Raw genomic sequence first — 19,004 nt, forward strand, 5'->3', positions numbered from 1 at the left:
AAATGCATTAATCTGTGGGAGAGAAGCAAAAGGTAATTATCCCTTTATCCCCTCTCCTTTGTAGAAAAAAAATCTCTGAACAAACTAGTTTCCTAAATTAAAAGAAATTCAAAATCATCAATTATGGAGCGCTTAGCACTTGTGATCTGTTTTTTAATCTATTAATGAATATTCCAGGATTACAAATTCTTAATTCGTGCCACAGCTGCTGACATATATATTTAGATCTGTTCACAGGAGACAGATGGGCTATTTCCAGAACAATGTTACAAGAAATTCTGCTGATTATCAAGTAAGGAACAAAACAAACACAACCCAGAATACCCTTTGGACCAAACATAAAATGTTCCACAGCAGTTTGACACTCTTGAGGTGAGTTCCCAAGTGTCAAACGGGTGCAACTGGCCAAAAGAAAGAGACATGTTTTTCATAAAGCGTTTTGTATGTATATATACCATACAACATATAAAAACACTTGTCTCTGAGGAAGTAATTGGTCCATGGCTGAAAACACTGTCCTGCCTCTGAGTTTACCATGGGTAAGTAAAACTCTTTACCTCATGATCTCCTGGAATCGCCTCGCTCTACACACCCACTCCTTCAGATTCCCACCACTCCTCTGTAACTGCTGAATGTCTAACTGTGCATTCTCCAGCTTTCCTGCCATCAGCTGACTTTCCTCACATGGATGGCTTCTGTCAGAGGTTAACTGGTGATGCAAGAGAATACTTTCCCTACTGAGACTCTCTCCCCCTGTCTGCTTTCCCTTCCTTTGATGTCCTCCTATATCATGGTATTGGAGAGCCTTATATGAAAAGCAGGACTCTCATTTCCAGCTCTGCAAAAAGGAATACGTATCAAGTTAGAGGCTACATTTTGTTAGCAAAAAACATTTCTAAAGAGGCAACAGAGTATTAAGCACCAAGTAAGGAATCAAGAAATCAAGCAAGAAACTGGCTTTTGAGGAACATAAATAATCATGTTGAATACTGCCTGGTAGAACTGTTAAGCCCAGCTAATTACAACAACACTTATAAGCCATACATTTCAGAAGTCTTCCTATAAAATGTGCAGAGTAGTTTATCTACATATGCTACTTCCAACTCAAACAATACTCTCATCTGATTAACAACTTTGCTGGATGACGACAGGAGACTGAATACTACTGGAAAAAGAAACAAGCAATTCTGAATATAAATAAAATGCCCATTGTGGGAGTTAGTACTTTCAAATATTTATTTCTCCAGACACATATGGACTGAATGAATCCTGGACTATTTTTAAATCATCATTACTGCTGCAGTATTTAGTAATTCTAGACATTGGCAAGCTATTCAATGACACAGTTGGCTATTCAGTTCCTGCCAAATCCTTCAAGAATTCAGACATCTAAGCACACAATTTTATTTACAAGCACATACCACGACTAAAAATTATTCCTTGCTTAAAAACAATTAAAAAAAAATCTCATTAACTACTCTCATACCAACTTGAGACAACTTGCTTCATACCATAATGTTGTATGCAGGTGCACACAACATGCAGCCAAAATTGGTCAGCACAAACTTCCAACTGTGAAGCACATACACAAATACTCACTTTGTAATAGTTTGTTCTTGCTGTAGGTATTTATCTTGTACACATTTTTCAAACATAGCCAAGGCATGTTCACCCTTCTGCACACCATTGGGGAGCTTTGGTTCTTTTGAAAAATCTGTGGATAACAGTTCAGATTCTATTTCCTTTAGCAAATCCTCCTGTGAGGAAGTCTGATGTATTGTGGAAATAAGTTTCTTTGTGCAGTCTGTGTCATAAGGGCTTTCTGAATAGATTTTATCACCTGACTTTTTCACCAAGTCAGACTCCTCCCTTAGATCCTGTAATATTTCCATTAATGATTGCTCTGTCTGGTTAGTTTTTAGATCATGTCGTTCCAGCTCTTCACTAGGTAGATGTTCTAGTTTTGTGGAGCCTTCTGCCTTTGTTTCACAGTAGGCATTGGCAGAGGAGTCTGTTCCTCCACACTGCTGCTGTCCTTCTGCTGGGGCCCCCCTGCTGCTGGTGCTGACAGCTGCTGCATCCTGATCCGAGGGCAGGGAACTCGAGTCCCTCTCCAAGACACCAGCATCACTTCCAGTGCAACTGATGCTTGGGCACTCCTCCATTCCAGGTGTTTTATCAGCCTTCTCATTATCTGGGGACTTGAAAGAGGCATCATCTGACAGATTGACTGGCTCCAGTGTGCTCTGCATTTCTGGTAAATATTCCTCCATAATCTTCCTTTGGAAATCTAGATGGAGAATTCATATTACAACATATTATATACAATATCAAAAGAGATAGAGATAGGGGAAATAAAGGCTACTACGAAGCAAAATTCAAAATGTAAAAATATTTAGACACGTTATACAGAGCTTGTTGATCTTTTAGCCCAATCTTTAAACAATGCTCCAATACAAGTTTTTCTAAGAGAAGGTGAGAAATCGGGGATAGGCAAACAGGAAGCAGAGAGACAGCAAATGCCAAGACAATAAAAAAGCAGAACTTTTTAGAATTAGTAATTCTACCATTTAAATCCACAAAAATTCCAAGCAGTCACTTCTAAAAAATACTTCATGACAATAAATAACCCCAAAAGATTAAGCATATAGGGTCTTACAGCTTTCACTTCCTTATACTTGATTTGAAAGCAACAGTATGTCTTGACTTACTCATTTTTACAACATAGGGTGACTCCCTGGTTCAGCCAGAATAACCAATTTCCTCAGTGTCATGTCCTCACTGAATATCCATACAGCAAAATGCATTTGTACCCAGGAAACTAAGGGAAGGGGCTGGAGGAGGATGGGGGTGAGATTCTCTTTTCCCATCTGTTTTCAAGCAACCAAAATCCCCTGTGGAAGAGCACAGATGGTCTGTGGCAGATCTGCTCTCTCAAACAGTAGCTTGCAGAGCAAGGACTTGAAAAGCTCAGTAGAAGCTCTCTAGAAGGACACCACAGTGAGATCCAAACAGCCAGAATAACTCTGGAAGAGCCTGGGTATAATACTTTTTTACTTATAATACTTTTTCAGGAATCCCAAATGGTCCAATATCTGAAAAGACTACTGGCATTTTTAGCAAGCATAGGAAGCCCTTATTTCCATTAGGAGAAATTCATTACAGCAGTCTTAACTTTTATATGCAACCCTATCCTCCTGCACTGGATAATTTAGGCTATTTATAAACAAGGCAAACTTTTCATTTATAAATTCAACTGTGCTATTCCAAGAGCTATCTCAAAGGAAGTGCTTACTTGTCACATCAAACTTGTTTCCATCCTTGCTTTCTGACTTGTTCAGCTCTCCCTTACACAGCCAGACTATCTGAGCCCCTCAGGTACTTGCTCCATGCTCCTGCCTTTGCCTCAGCCTGAAAGGAAACCCTTTGTGCTATTTGGCTCCACTCCACACACCCAGAGTTCTGCCTTATTAACCAACACTTCCTCCTGAGGCTCACACTGTTAAAACAGAAGGGTTGATGAATCCCATTGGGCCTGCCACCAATTGCTACCACTGTCACCTTTCACTGTTAGACACAAGAAGCAGCTCCAGCCCAGCTCTTTCTACCAGGAAATACCATCCCATAAAATACCTCCCACAAGAACCTGAAATCTACAGCTGGGTTACAGCTGGCATTTAATCAACAAGAGAGAAGCACATGGAAAACTGAGCATTCAGCTGAGCGTAGGGAAGGGAACATATCACAACTGCACAAGAGTCACAAATCAGCAAATGAGAATCACACATTTTTTTAAGGAACAAACTAACAACTTTTCCTTTTCTGGTTTCCAAGGAAAAAAATCCCCAATGCTACAGCCTCTAACCCAGGAACCAGAACACAAGTGGGAAGGGAGGGGTACAAATGAGCACAGAGATGGGGAATTAGAGAGTCTGTACAATGTGACAAGGACTGCCCATTCTACAAACTGATGTTCTCCAGTATTATTAAAATTCCTGATTACCCTTTGCTTCAAAAGATTTGTTTAGGTCAACACTGGAACCAGCAAATCCCACCACTTGGTTTGTGCAGTCCAAACAAATGCTCTATTGGAACCCATCTATCCTTTAATAACATCTGCTAGTAAGGAAAGTTCAAAATGTACTACTATAATTCTCAAACAAAACAAACCCAAGTGACAGTCTCAATGTGAAAGAAAAAATGAACATAACTTCAAGAAAAGCTATTCAGTTTGACAGTTGCAGAACACATTAGTTCCTACTTAATTTAAATGCTGTTAAAAACCAGTGCTTTCAGACTAGTGCACTTTCAACAATCAATAACTGTAAGATAATTTGCCAATTATGCAGCTAAGACAGAAGAAAAATGCACCTCCTAGTATCTGTTACCTCTTGTCAAAAGAAGTTTATAATCCACACACTCAGCTGTAAAAGATACTGTATTAGCATAAAGCTGAGGAAGCTCCAGTAGTTACTCTAGTAAAAGTTCTTGATAATGCTTCCTCTGAAATGATCAGAGTGGTTCTTTTACCTCATTTTAAGCCTTTTTAAAAGTACCTCCTGAAGCATCACGGAACATCCCAAAATGTGCAGTTGTTTGATATACTACTGCCTCAAACCTGCTTATGACTGCTCAGCTGCTGCAGTTCACCTTTACTACAAGAAAGGGAGTGGTAAAATTGGATAAATGAACTTCCATGTTGGCTGTTACACATAAAAATGCCCAGTCCAGTCAGCAAACTGGAGGGTATTTATCTCCATATGGAAGCAACAAGTGAAAAATACAGCCATGTTAAGAGTACATTAGGAAGGTCACAAAGTTTTCTTTTTATTGTGCTACTTCCTTCTGTAAATAATACTGTGAATTACTATTACAAAGACTAATCTACAATTATTTGCAAAACTCCGTCACAGAGAAAAAAATGCCACTGACTCCATATCCATAACAACTTAGTTATTATTAATCATATAATAAAGTGTAGGTTTTTTTATCAAACACATGAGGAAATCTGAGTAATGATTATACAAATCAGTTAAAGCATGAAAATTAAATTATGATGATTCAGTGTTCCCTGCAGTTGTACTTTAATTTTCAATGGTACCTAGAATGTAATTTACCACATTTAAGTTCACAGTCTTTATGATTCCAGTACACTGGATTTAGCCTTATCTGCCCAAATCTACATGCACCTATCTGCACCTGTTCATGACATACCTAATTTTTTTTCCCCCTACTGTCAATGAATAATATTAGCTTTTATATTCTAATTACTAACTCTTAAACAGAAGTTAAATAATTGATCACAGGATCACAGTTTATTTTCACACCAGACATGTGCAGACAAAGAATTCATTTGGAGGAGCTGGCAGTGCAAATTTGTATTGATATTCAAACAACTCTTGAATATTCAAAGTTTGTTCTGCCTACCTCAGGCAACTGAATATAACAGCTACTTCCTATATAATGCCAGAGATAGAAAATTGCAGTGATGTCATTAAAGAAAAGGCTCATGGTTTCTAGGCAAAATATTTTCTGTGACAAAACAATCAATCAACTTAGCAGGAGCCAGTTGAGATGAAACATGCTAGTATTTGACTATTAACATCAAACATACAAATCCATCAAGCTCCAGATAATATTTGGACACTACCTGATATGAGCTCCATACCTTCCCAGGTTTAATATCCATCTTGTATTACCCTACTCATCCTTACAAACTACTTTTTCAAAATCAGGGATATACTAAGATTATGTATACTGCATTAAGGAAACAAAATAGTTTAGTGCCTCTTATGATGTTTTCAGAAGGCATCAAAAACTATCCAAAAAGACAAATCTTGACTAAAACAAGTGAACTGGTTTATGTAATGATATGCTTAAACATCAAACAAGAACAGTGTGTTGAGTGACAGCAAAGTGCTGGGTTCTTGCACTGTTTTGCAAAGTTTCTACCTTCAACCACCTGCTCTGCTCCTTCCTTTAGGCCTGATGATCATCTTGTCAACAGGGCAGAAGTAATGAAATGTAAGTCTCTGAAATGTAAGTTCCTCTGCTGCCTGTGTCACAGAACCAGAATTCTCAAAGCAGCACTCAGAGTGGCCCAGCCCAAGCCTGCTTGCCCACATGCCATGAATGACTGCATCCATCTAGGGCAGCATGTGCAAAGCTCTGTCACTGCCCTGTGACAGGACTCTGCCTGACTGGACTCGTGTAGCTAGTCTGACCAGCTGTCCTCCTCTGTTTTACAGCTCACAATTAGTCTGACAAACACGTCTTTCCCATGCTCCTGCTCCACAGCAGAGGAGGCAGCTGGCTGTGTTTTCCCCCAACACAGTGACACAAAGCCATGCAAGTGGAAATACATCAATTCAGATCCTGGTGATGAGCGCAGCAGGAATAAGGAACAGGAGCACAGCTCAGCCACACTTGCAAAAACATCTCCCTATACATGAGAATACAGGCAAGTTGTACCCTTCAAAACCAAAACAGCCTTTTTTTTTAAACAATTGTTTTTTCTCATCACAGACATGTTCCTCAAAGATGCAAAGAGCATACATACTTTTCATCATTATTCACAAAACTAAGTTTAAATCTGCATCAGCACAGATGATCTCCCAAGTGCCAATGTAACATCTGAAATAAGTAGTTAAATAGCTGGTGCAGGACACACAACATTGACTACTGGCAAAGATTACAACCATCTATCAGACTAATTAAACTAAGATGTGCTTATCTGCTAAACTGCTGAGAGCACAACTGACTGGAATCAGAGGCAGAGAGCAGAGAGCCTGCCAATGGAGTGTGTGAACAGCACACCAGCTTTTGAACACAAATGTCTCCCACGTAGGCAGGGAATACAAAGACTCAGGAAATAGCAATTGTTTATTTCACTTTCTGTTACACAACAGAAATGTCTTCTATTAACTGCTAATCAAATTATAAAAATAAGAACAAATATGACAACGAGTCATTTAAGCTCTTCAAGGAAGTATCTGACACAATGTGAGTATTGATTATCCTGGGAGAACATCAAAAATCTCAATACACTCTCCTGTAAAATGCCAACAAAAGGAAAAAAAAAAAATTCCTGCAGCTACCTTCAGCAGCAGTCCAGAGAAGCTTATGCTGCAACATCAAATTCTCACTTCAGAGTCCATCCAGTGGCACAAAGAAAAGCAGTTTCTGTAACACTCAGTCCTCCTCTTTTCTTGCTGAAAGTATTTACATTCCTAACTTTTTAAGGAAGCTGTTGGCACCCTCATCCCTTGGCTGCTCATTCACTGTACTGGTTAAAAATCTTTCCTACCATGGCAGTACTGCTAATTCTAATTAGGAACACCACATTTCCTAGCTCTAGCCTGCTATCCAGTGAGTACAGGCACATGCTGAGGCTCTGGTATGTTTTAATTCAATATCATGCCATTTCAAGCTGATTGTCTTTTCAATCACCTTACTGAATGCAGACGTGACTCTTTCAAATCCCTGACTACAAAGGCCTTTCCTAAGCAGATGCACTACTAAAGCTAGAATTTAATTTCATAAAATAGATAGAATTTGACCCAAACTCTCAATACTTGAATTGTAAATATTCAAGAAGGAGGAAATTACTTTGTTTCAGACAATTTCAAAACACATGTGAGATCAAAGCTAAAGAAACACATTAAATTATAACTATAGGAAACTTTCACTGAGGTGTGGCTGTCTAGAAGACTTCACTAACAACAAGGGAAAAAAAGAAAGCGTACCTTGTCACCTAGAAACTATCACAATGGGATTCTTTACAACAAACAGATTAAAGAATGACAGAAATGTGTGCCAGGGGTGGTTCTGTAAGCAGACTTAAGGTCAAGGCCCTGAGAAACAAAAATCACTGCTTCAAGAGGAAAAATATATATATTTACACCTCAATGCCTAAAAATACTGCAGAGAAAGAAGGGCAAAAAAGAGCAGGAAGGAATAATGCTTCACAGGTGTGTGCACATATAAAACCTTGTTCAACCCAGGCTTGAAATCAAAGTGAAGAGCTTTGAGATAAGTGATTCTGAGGTACAAAACCCTCTCAAAGGGGAGTAACAAAACCTTAATACAGCAAATGCAGTTTACTGGACGCTAGACACATTCAACTGCACATTACGTAACACAATGGTCAGTAGCAGTCAATTATTTTAGCTCTTTCAACAAGAAAGGATTTTGCATCATCTTTGGGCAGATGTTTTCCACTCCTGGCTGTGTTTTGGAATCGTCTACTCTCCAAAAAAAGTAGAAATGCAATCCACAAAATTGTGAAAAAGCATTTCCACACCAGCTCAGACCATATATGCTCTTTACCGCTGGATTTGTAAAAAGCATCCAGACAGGTTTAATAGGATATGAATTAAGTTCATTTTTAAACAGAAATACAGGTAGCTTTCCTCTTTCCATTTCATATCAGCCACAGGAGAGTACTCAAATTTAGTAATGGACTAAAGTGTCAAAACTACTCAGAGCTGCCATAGAGCTGTGATGCATTTCAGAGAGCAGGTGGGGGACAAGGAAAGGAGTGATGCTCCAGCAGTCACAGGCAGGTGACTCCAACACTCAGCAGTGTCCAAAGTACCACAGCCTGGCAAGCAGCTCAGTGCCAGAAAAACCTGGTGAGACCAACACAAGCAGCCCAAGTTCCCAGAAGTCCTTACTGCTCTTATACTGATGTCACCTCAGGACTTAAGAGTCACTTTGTCACTGCAGTGTGTACTGTAAACTTGCTAAGTTTACACTGCACACCTCTAAACAAAGTCCATGTATTTACAAGAAAAACCTATCTTGAAAATAAGGCCCTTGAAATTGCTTCAGAGCAATTCTCTTCATACTGTAATTTGCGATCCATACTTCCTGGTTCTTTGTCAAGAATTGGATGATAAATCACAAAATTGCTGCTGTTACTCCTTATTTTGTTTTCCAAGATGGTACATTCTGAAGGTAAGTTCCACTGGAAATTAATAATAAAAATCCAAGCAAACATCCTTAAGCAGTAGTCCCTTCAAATGCTCTGTAACACTCACTATCCTTCCATATCGGCCCTGGTTCCTGAACTCTGCAGTTCAGGTGTAGTGTCCAGTGGCAGCAAGCAGGAGAAGGGATGCTTGTCCTTTGGAGACTTTCTTAAGGAGACAGCTAGAAAAGGGGTTTATTCTTAACATTCTCAGGCTCCCCAGTGACAGCAAATAAAGATTTCTTTTCCCTAATACCACACCAAAACACTGGGCAGCAATACACAGCTCAAATAACCAGCTGTCTGTCCCAGGCACTGTTACTGCTCTCTGTAACACATTCCAACTGATTTTACAAACATCTCTGCTCTTCTGTATCCTTCTCTCCAACTCAACTAAAAATGCCTGTTTATGGGTTTACAGAGATTTTTGTTTGCCAGCTGATCCAAATGTTGTGGCAGCAAGAAGGGTAAAAACAGCTCCATTTTGATACTGAAGGTGTTGGATGCAGACATCTGTGAATCACTCCAGTTTTAGCAGAAATGAATTTAGGAAAGCAGACATACAGCTTGCCTACATATACAGAAAGTTGTGAGGTTTCTCTCTGCACAGCCCAGTACTAGACTAACAGCAAATTCTACAGCCCAGCTAAACCAGGTAGAAATGTAATGCTTTCACAATGACTGCCCTGTTTGTTCACCTGCAATACTTCAGAAACCAAAGTAGAGCACTGAAGCACCTGAAACTGTAGCTGGTCTAAAGAGATACCAGGAACTGTTCACTTTTATTACTCTGGCTTTCTAACAGCCCTCCAGTCAAGAGGCCTGTTCACTAATATGTGCGATATCTGAAAAAAGAAATACTTTTAACTTAGCTGTACAATCTTTCAAAGATTTTGCAATAATAAAATAACAAAGGTTAAAAAGCCTTACACCAAAAGGCAAGTAAAAAACTCCAAACTACCAGCTATATTTAGAACTGGGAGTTCTGGAAGATAGATTTTGTTTTTATTTTTTTTTTTACAATGAAAAGTATTATCCTCATAAAAATCTTAACTACAAAGCAAATAATGACTTTTTTCCTGTATCACCCAATAGCAAATTAAAATGCAGTCATGTGAATTTGCAAGAGGAAATTACGTGCATTTTACAGCGATTTTAAGATTCACACTTACACCTCAAGCCACATTGTAAATCACTCTCCCATTACTCCAGCCCTCCAGAGTTAAAGCTCTCAGCAACCTGCCCAGACACACCCATGGTCTGGACTCAGCTACAAATAAAATATCCACTGAGTCTTACAGTGTTCTGTGTCTTGACCTGTAAAAGCACTGAGCACAAGTAGTTCCTCATCTTAGCAACAACTTGGAGATAAACTGAGACTTCAGCTCTTCTGCTGGAATGGAATCTAACATTCACTTCACATGCAAGCAGGAACTGCCTTTTATTCAGTAATACTGAGCACTGTTTCAAAGCATACCTTTTTTCTGACGTGATTTTCAAAAATTCTTATAAGGGTCACAATACCCTAAACCTATCCTGAGATAGCAGTTTTACATTTAACTTTTGGAAGTTGTTATTCAACAAGAATTATGATCTTAAAAAGGAGGCTAGTATACATGCCAACCCAGAATCAATATATACTCCACCATTTAAACTACTCTGCCTCCTACTCATTCACATTAATGAATATATAATATTAAATTCCAATCCACAGATTGATTTTTTATACATGGTTCATTACACTCAAGAATCCAATCTTGGAAGCACCTCTCTTCATGTAAGCAGCTACTGAAGCTCATGAAGCAAATATAAATACATAATTTTACCAAAAGCACATTTATCATTTATAGTGCAATAATAGGTTGGTTGTTTTCCCAATCACTGCACTAGAGACTAAAGGCTCTGCTAAAGAGATTTTTTTACACTGCCTTACATTTCCACTCATGCATCCATGAAATGAAGTGTCATATGACTGAAATGTCAACAATCAGAAGACTTTCATGATAAAACTCCGATGCTCATCAGAAGACCCCAGCAAAAGCTGCACATGAGCACCATTTGCACAGTTCAGTTACAGATCCACTTCCCTCTTGCAGGTTCCTGAGCAACAAAAAGAGTACAAGTGCTTTAGCCAGTTCAATTGCAAATTCAAGAGTTAATGTGAGATGCAGTATAATCCAGTCTAACACCAGAGATGGACTTTGTATTTCAAAGACTTAACTAGGATTTATTGGCTGAAGAATACTGAAGAGAATAATGATTTGTAGAGTTTCCTTGACAAGTCACACACATATGAAGCAACCAGCAACCCAATGTAAAAAACCTTCACAAATGCCCCAGCATTTATTAGAAAGAACAAAATTTGCTTTAACAGTTTGTTCCACAAAGTTCCCTTTGTCTCCTTTAGCTATCATATTATAAAATATTCCATTAGCTATAATATTATAAAATATTCCATTAGAAACATAATCTTAGATGAATCACAACAGAAAAATAAAGTATTTTCTATTATCTTTAAAGACATTTTCCTAAGCCAGAGATATTAAAGTAACCATTAACAGCCAGACATCTGTTAGAATCCGTTGCCATTTTAATTCCATTTCCAACCTATTACACTCAGGTAAGAAATGAACCTGTTAGACAGTTTATGTGCCACCATGTGTATAATGACAACCCAAAAAGATTGCTGAAGAATAACTCTGGGGCATGAAAGCATTTCTAGCTTCTTACAGTTGTGTTGTTTATTGCAAAACCCAAAATGCCTCTCTTCAAGAATTTTTCACATCTTTATTATACAATAATCATTACTTAAGCAAATGAAAATGCTTTTCCAAGTCAGTACCAACTTGTCATTTCATCAGAACTCTTGGTAAGAATTTTACATGATAATCAGAGTAAAAACAAAATTGAAGAGAAATTTTATAGCTTGTTTTAGCTCACTGTAATCCTAATAATACTTTTACCTAAACTAAACTGGACAGACTGACTACACCTTTCTACTTGTTGGGTGAAGTTTTTGGTTTCTCTTTCCTAAGGCTACTTTTTCCATAGCTACTGTCTACCAGTCAACACAGTGATCAGCAAAACACATTTTCCTGTTGTTTCCAGTTAATACCCAGCTTACCTGTGTTTTGCATGGTATCTTTCACAAGAACTCTGTCACAAATGGCTTTCTCTGACTAAGCTTTACATCACCAGGTAACACTGCAGAACACTGAAGCTCAAGTGCTAGAGTTCTCTCAGAGTTCTCAGTTTTCAACTGAAGCTTGTTTTAAAAAAAAAGGATTCTGCTAAGGAAGTTCTGGTTTACATAAGATACAAAATGCAGCTCTGCTGTATAGCAGCTGTGTAGAGACAAAACAAAGATTTGAACTAAATTGAAAGGGACTGGGGTAAAAAGATCCAAAAAAACAGATATTTTACATAATCTAATGTGAGATGAATTTCAAACTCCTTCTGGCTTCAGGTTTATGTATTTGCTTACAATTCTATGTCCAACATTAATCAGAGCAGCAAGACACCCAAGTTATGAAACACACTAAAAGGAGATGAACTGAATTGGACAGCATCACACAGCCTACGAAAAAGACAGAATTTTTAAGCTAAAGAAGATATTATGCTGACCACCACTGCTTATACTCTATACAAAAAAGAGGATGGCTACAAGGTCTCACACATTCTCAGCCATCCTGTATTTACAGACATCACATATAGGAAGTAAAAGAAACATGCCAGAATCCCACCCACACTAGGTGTCCCAGTATTAATTCACTTTTGCCCAAATCAAATAGAAGTGAAAAGCTCGCTGTACACTGGGACATGAAGTCCTCCAGCCCAGGCAGAACTTGACACAGCTTCTGACTCAACTCACACAAATGCTTTGGATGCATGTGCTTGAAGAGAAAGAGTGGAACAGTGACTATACACAGTGGGTACTCACAGGATTTCCTTGCTTTTATCAGTTTAACACTTCAACTCAATTATTCTTCTCAGGTTTGTAATATGACTTCATTAAACACCATTGGCAGTGCCAAGGTGCAAAGCTCAGAATTTCTATCAATTCTTTGAACAGGAGACAAGTGCTTTAGAAGATAAGGTTTACTCAAACTTTGTATTTTCTTTCCTTTACTTATATCACAAGTTAGATAGTTGAACAGAAATGTACCATTCTTTCAAGGCAGCACCAGCTTTTCTGTCAAACTCACGCACATGGTTAATATTATGGTCATATTAACTCCATGTCTGGAGTCAACAGCACAACTCCAAAATGAAGTTCATCAGTTAAGGTTTAACAAGTGAGGCTGGATTTGCTCCCATCATAACACAAGTCATGAGGTACACCTTGAGAGTGTTATTTTTTGTCATAGGAGCCTCAGCACTGGAAGCTCATAAACCAGGGGGAAACAAGACCTTAGCAACAGCATCCTTTTACCACGAGTATCACATGAGGCTTGGATACTTCAGGGTTTACACACAGACTTGCAATCTTTTGTGTGTCTACAGCACATAATAACTCTTACTCCTCCAAGTCAATAAAATGAATCTCTACTTCAGCAACCAATGAGTGCAATGTCAGCAACAGCACTACTGACACCTTTCAGGTTTTAGCACCCTGCCTTTAGCTCTGCCTACAACACGGCCAGGAGCAGCTCTGTCCTTACTAGAACCCTGTTTGCATTTACCTTCTGACACTGATAACATCACCTGTGCAATGAAGAATGTCTTAAGGGAGGGGAAGAAATCAAATTTATGACTGAGTACACAGCCTGGACAAAGCACACATTCTGTGACAGCTCTTCTACACCTATAACAGAGCCATAACTCTTGTTCACACTACATAAGCCAGAGCTCTGGCAGACCTTCTTACAAACCTGTAGTGTCATGGCATTGGTAAGATATGGATCTTGGCATATTTGGCACTGGAGATTGCAGCATGTTTGCTTTCAATGGCTCTTTTCAAATGTTCTTTCCAGAACACATAAAAAGCTGTAAAATTCCAGCCATGGAATTACTGTCTGTATGGTCACTCCATATGAAAAACACCATTTGGGGGGATAGCAGAGTTCTACTCTTTTCAAACCTGACTTTCCTAGAGTTTCTCCAGTATCCCTGAAAACAAATAAGTAAACACTTCAATCCTTTAGGGTGTGAAAAAGTCAACTGTGAGGTCTGCAGAAGACTGACTTCTGTTAATTAATCTCAGAGACAGTATTATAGACAACATTATTACAGTATCAGTATTCCATGTACTTCTTTCAATTAGGGTCATGATTTTCCCCTCTATTCTGACATTGATTTCTTTCTGATGAGAATTTTTTTTTTTTTTTTTACCCTCAATTTGAGGCAGCAGGTCTTGGACTAGAACTCAAAGGTAAGTATTATCCATGAGGCTATCCAATATTTCTTTGGCAATTGGAAAATAAGTTCAGAACAAGCCAACCCAGAACTAAGTACAGGATATTGCTTCCTGAAGCCCACATCTACTAATTTAGCATGCCTAATAACACAATTAAATTCAGAAACACATTGACTTTCTATGTTTCATAGCTCTTTTAAAAGCTAGCTTCAGGAAATTCAGTGTTAAATTCAGAAAGCATTAAGCAACAGAGCTGCTAATTAGAACCAAATTAACCACTCTCTGTATTTGGTTCCTCAGTCCTTTTCTCAATTTTGAAACAGCGAACCTCACAATGGCAACAGACACCTGCCAACAACTCCAAATTGAAGAGGAGTGTGATCTTATAAAATGACAGGAAAATACTGTTTTAAAACCAGACAAGAACAGATGATTGAAGATTTCAGAAAGAGCAAGGCAATATACAACTACTTCTTTTTTTTTAATAAAACAAATGGTATTTCAAATGACATCTAACAGCCTCCTGAAACATCACCATACTTTCAATTTCTCATACCTCCAGAGCTTAACCATCTACTCCCTAAAGTAAAGTGCATAAGCATTCATAGCAGGCAGTGGTTAAATTTCCTTGCTCATATTGAAACACAGCTGTGGCTCACCGTTTCACCTATTTCTTGATAAAACAAAACATACTAGGACATCAGCCATACCTGGATTTTTAGTGTGTTCTGCTTGCAACGTTTTAACTTCTGAAAAGCAGTTCTGCAAGAAAATAAAGCAAAACAGCACTAAAGCTGGAATGCCATACTTGTCATCTTCACAGATCTCAATTCCCTAAGAAATCCTCTGCACAGAATCTCACGGGAAGTATACATGTATCAGACTCACCTGTGCAGACTATTTTCCGGGACAAGAGCCAAAATCTGCAAGCCTACATCATAATCATTTTGCTTTCTTTCAAAGTCTTTCTTTCAAACCTCGAAGGGCAGGCAGCTTTTATAAATACCATCCGCAAAAACAAGGACACGTACCGTACTGCAACAGCACAGCCGGCTCTAAAAAATAACCTTCATAACAGCTGCTGGGCTTTGTTATGGAACCATTTACCCATCCAGCAAAGCCAACACGCAACCAGTGAGACAGCACAAGCTGATTAATAATACAGAAAAGAAAGCTGTCCAGAAACAAAGAGATGCGAGCCAGCACAGCAGCCTGCGCTGCCGGCTCGGAGGTCCTGACCGGGAAGGCGCTGCCGTGGCCGGACCTCAGCCCGGCCCGGCCGTCACCTCGCTCCCTCCTCCGCCGCCTCTGCCAGCCCAGCGCCCGCAGCGGCACAGGGAGCGCCCCTCGGCACCCGGGGAATCCTGCCTGCCTTCCTGCCGTCCTTCCCCCGCCCCGCGTTTATCCCCGCTGACAGTGAAGCGGATCGGCGGCCCCGCGGCGCCTCCCGGACCGCCGGGCAGCGCCCGTCCCGTCCCGTCCGGCCCGGCGCCCTCGGCCGCTCCGCGCCGGTCCCTCCAGTATCCCGTGCGGCTGGGGGACGCCGGCAGTGCCAAGGCACCGGCTCCGAGCATCCGCCCGCCCACTCCCCCGCCCGCCCTCGCCGCGGCTCGGCGCTCACCCGGTCGCTACGCGGGCGGCAGGAGCGGCGGCAGCGCGGCCATGGGGGCGCAGCGCGGTCCCGCTCCCCGCGGCCGCCCGGCCCGGCGCGGCGCGGCCCGGCGCGCTGACACATCAACAAAGATGGCGGCGGCGGGCGGGGCCCGGCGGCGGGGCGGCACCGGAGCCCCGGCGGCGGGGCCGGCCCAGACCCGCGGTTCCCGCGGTTCCCGCGGCTCCTGCGGGCCCTGCGCTGCCGCTCGCCATGGGCCGGGGGCGGACGGGCCACCGCAGCAGCCGCCGGGACAGCCGGTGACGCGGGTCCCGCCTCGCCGCCTCCCCTCGCCCTCGTGCTGCCGCCGCGTTCCCCCCCGCGCCGCCGACAGCCCGCGAAGCTGCGAGCGGCTGCATATATAGGACATAATGCCGCGGTATTAGAGCACTCGGCGCCAGGGAACACTTAGGGTGGACATTCGGAGGAATTCCTTCGCAGGAAGGGCGATCAGACACTGGAACGGACGGCCCGGGGAGGTGGTGGAGTCACCGTCCCTGAGGTGTTCGAGGAGAGCCTGGACGTGGCACTCGTGCCGTGGCCTTGGGTCACAGGCTGGACTCCATGCTCTCCCAGAAGTGTTTTCCAACCTAATTGATTCTGTGATTTCACACAAGATAATTTCAGGCATCCGTCTATAAATTGTTTCAATCTGGATGTTTTTTTTTTTTCTTCTCATTTAAACGTGTGATTATATTAACAAGGGATCTCATGTCTGACATTCCATGGCACTGTCTAAACTCACAGCCCTGAGCAGCTGCTTTACAGAAGGGATTCTTCACCCCAGCAGTCTTCAGAGAGCTGGTTATGAACATTCCGCTTTTTGCAAGATCCAGTGCACAAGTAATGACAAATAGAATCTTCTCCCCTAAGTAAACAGCATCTCATGCTCCATAACCAACCCCGCCGCATTATGTCAAAACCCTCTGCACCTACATGCCATGCAAGAGTCAATCCAGTAATGTTAATAACAGCTTCACTTAGCACCTGCTGGGACTTCATTCCTTATTCTGACTGGATTAAAAAAAAAAAGTGAAAATGTTACTAGGCATCAAAAATCTGAACTGCATTTCAGTGCTGGGACCAGCAGTTTGTCAGTGGAACACAAAGCTACTTGGAATCTGGAGCATGGCATAAATGCTGGCAGGGTTTGAGAAGCTGAAAAGTCCTTGACAATAGTGTAAACACTATTTAGAAACAACTAAAAACATTAGTGTGTTATCAACATTGTTCTCATCCTAAATCCAAAGCACAGCTCTGTACCAGCTACTAGGATGAAAAATTAACTCTATCCCAGCTGAAACCAGGACAAAACATTTTAACTGATCCTTAAGAACAACAGTGGGATATTAGAAAAAAAACAATCTGTAAACCTTTCAGTGTCATCATAACTATAAATCTTTCAATGTCCATTATTCTGGAAAAGATAATACTGCTTCAGGTAATTAAGCAATGTCCTAGCCATCACCTCTAAGCAGCAAACGAGTCAATCATATGTCTTTAAAAACATTAAGTTGAAAGCACAAATGGAAGTAGGTTGCAGAGAACACTCATGCCCTCAACTTTAACCTCCAAATAACACTTTAAAGGCAAGTGTCCAGCCCTTGCTTTGCTCAAATTATACTGTGCATTCCATCTTTCTAAAAATACATAAAAAATCAGGTGTGGAAAAGTGATAAGTAAAAATTGTTTCTTTTCAGAAAGCAGTGCCATGCAACACTTACTTCCTAATTGCCATGCAGCACAAGTCTAAGCTTTGCTTTCAGAAAGAGTTCTTTGCCACTACTGCTGCTGTTCTGCAGCTGAGCTGCAAAGTTCACACTGCTGCTCTGTAACACAGTCACTTCAGTGCCCAAATGCTTCTTTTCTTATTTGGTCTTCTGGTTATTCAAAGAAAAATGCAAAGACATCAGTATATTCTGGCCCCAGTCTTTTTAAGATTTGTACTTTTACCTTGCTGTACACTTTGTCTGCTTTTGCACTGATGTTACCTGTATGTGCATAGTGTGTTCCAACAGACCTGGCAGAATGTCATCTGATTTTTGCCTTTTATTCTGGGCATTTTTTTAGAGAAGGATTAAAATCAGGTTAAGAAAATAGAGCCTGGTTATTGGAGCTCTTCATTAAAGACAGAAGAAAAGGATTTTTTTTGTACCCAGCTGAACTCCCCATAGCTCTAGTCTCAGAACTGATGCTGGCAGTTCTGACTTTTGTTATACCTATGCTTAAACCACATTTTCATGTGAAGAGTATCTTATCCCCAGGAGGCAGCCACAGATACTTAGGGAATGATAATGACAGGTCATAGAGTCCCTCCCCAGACCACTTGCATGGTGTTAAATCAGAATGAATTACTGTACCTCTTAATTAGCCAGCCATAGCTTTTATTTGGCATGTACAAATGCTGAGGAAAACAATTCCTGAGTGAGAGAACTTGCCATCTGAAAGACAGACAGTCATACACAACAGACTCGTCTGCTGCAGACAAGCTCTGCATTGCAGAGGCAGAAGCAGAATTTGGCCCACATATTCAAAAGGTAGTTCTGGTTTTTGGCTTATGCTTTATTATATAAGAAAATGGAAATGAAGTGTTTATTTAATTGCTAGGTTTCCAGATGACATTTGTTAATTATCCAGAGTATTTCTACAGCTTTGCCCACTGAAAGGACTTACAAAGCTATTTCTTCTCCTTCAGCTAAAGAAGTGTTGGCAACCCCACTTCAAGGGAGAACAATGAGGTAGCTCAAACAGCAGATGTCCTGAGTGATACCCCACACTCCTCTGACACCACTGGTGTCAAAGGACCATGTCTGGCACTGCCAAGGAGGAGCTGGCAGCAGAGTCCAGCTTACCCAAATCCCATCTTCTGTTTTGTCAGAGGGTTGGTCTGTTGTAATGTAATTACTTTGGGCTGAATTTATTCCTCCATTTCCCATCATGGCAAAATTACACAACGAGTTATTCTTTTCTTCATTGGGAACCATTTTCATTGTGTAACTATTTTATTCTGAGCAAGCACAGTTTGT

At 40.7% G+C, this 19,004-nt stretch overlaps 1 protein-coding gene across 4 annotated transcripts in view; it reads right to left on the reverse strand.

The window, feature by feature from the left end:
* CCDC186 (coiled-coil domain containing 186) overlaps nucleotides 1-16,081 on the reverse strand; it is a 35,492-nt gene extending 19,411 nt beyond the window's left edge. The window contains exons 1-3 of one of the 4 annotated variants that reach the window (XM_021525950.3): nucleotides 15,949-16,081; nucleotides 15,038-15,089; nucleotides 1,600-2,290 (exon numbers count right to left, since the gene is read on the reverse strand). In XM_021525950.3, coding sequence (XP_021381625.3) covers nucleotides 1,600-2,290; nucleotides 15,038-15,089; nucleotides 15,949-16,062 — 857 coding nt within the window. In that variant the 5' untranslated portion in view covers nucleotides 16,063-16,081. Of the gene's footprint in view, nucleotides 1-1,599; nucleotides 2,291-12,095; nucleotides 12,189-15,037; nucleotides 15,090-15,215; nucleotides 15,235-15,948 lie in introns of those variants that run through there. The other 3 variants (XM_085582810.1, XM_021525951.3, XM_085582809.1) reach the window with 3 other exon arrangements.
* Nucleotides 16,082-19,004: the final 2,923 nt, after the last annotated feature.

The sequence above is a fragment of the Lonchura striata genome, chromosome 6 (genome assembly GCF_050655825.1).
Source record: "Lonchura striata isolate lonStrDom1 chromosome 6, ASM5065582v1, whole genome shotgun sequence".
Lineage (NCBI taxonomy): Eukaryota > Metazoa > Chordata > Aves > Passeriformes > Estrildidae > Lonchura > Lonchura striata.